Below are 887 nucleotides of genomic sequence, written 5' to 3' on the forward strand. Positions count from 1 at the left end.
TGTTTATTGCGATTTTGAATCTGATCTAATGGCTTGGGTCATCCTAAAAATGTTATTACTCTTATGGATTTTCATTTCTGATCTTGTTCATCTAAAGTCCACTGTCTTGCACTTTGATGGACATTAATGCATCTTTGAGCTTATAGTTCATACCTTTGCTTAATTATCTTGAAAAAATAATGTAACGGTACAGCTGAACAAATCATATTTGGAAATATGCAAATCCGCTCATGTCCCGGCCGTTGGATCACTGGAATTCACAGATATGTGTAGAGTGCTGGGTGATCAGGTTGAAGTTAATTTAAAGCATATTTTTTTTCGTATCTTACCTACTTTATTCTGCACTAAGTGTCATCATATTATTCTTTGTTCCAATATCTTCAGGGACTAATCAAACTTGGTCAGTCAAAACAAGATAGACTGAGGACAGTAACATTACAAATTGAAATTTCAGACATTTCTTTTGCTTTTAAGGTATATAAAATTGATGAAAACTTGTGTTTTCTATTTTTTTTTTTAATTTAAGTAAACTTATTAGCTTTACTTAACATATTGCAGGATATTCGATTTTTTAAAAATTGCCTTGAAGATTAGTGCCCTAGCTACAAGGTGATTCACACGAGAGCAACAAATAAGAATAATAATTCTTCATTTTTGTTTAAGGTTAGACTTCATAATTTGGTTCCTGCATCACTGAGGCCTGCTTGAGTGATGCAATGAAAGTTATAGCCTTTCCATTAATAATTTCGTTAAGCCTATATTTATGATAGCAACAGATTACTGGCCTGCCCCCAATGTAGCCATGTAGGAAACTTCTTCTTTGGATATTATCGCCAGAGGTAATTGGAGGAATGTTGCTAATGAGCAGTCATAGTTTGAAATTCAGC

General features: G+C 33.4%; 1 protein-coding gene across 1 annotated transcript; it reads left to right on the plus strand.

Moving 5' to 3' along the window:
- Positions 1 to 181: 181 nt before the first annotated feature.
- Positions 182 to 881, plus strand: LOC110034612 (cell division control protein 6 homolog; the record flags this gene model as incomplete). Its single annotated transcript, XM_020738861.1, has 3 exons — positions 182 to 289; positions 385 to 474; positions 559 to 881. Coding segments are annotated over 3 exons (234 nt in total), but the record flags the coding sequence as incomplete, so codon positions are not given.
- Between the last annotated feature and the right edge of the window lie 6 nt (positions 882 to 887).

The sequence above is a fragment of the Phalaenopsis equestris genome, unplaced genomic scaffold, assembly GCF_001263595.1.
Source record: "Phalaenopsis equestris unplaced genomic scaffold, ASM126359v1 Scaffold191363, whole genome shotgun sequence".
Taxonomy (NCBI): domain Eukaryota; kingdom Viridiplantae; phylum Streptophyta; class Magnoliopsida; order Asparagales; family Orchidaceae; genus Phalaenopsis; species Phalaenopsis equestris.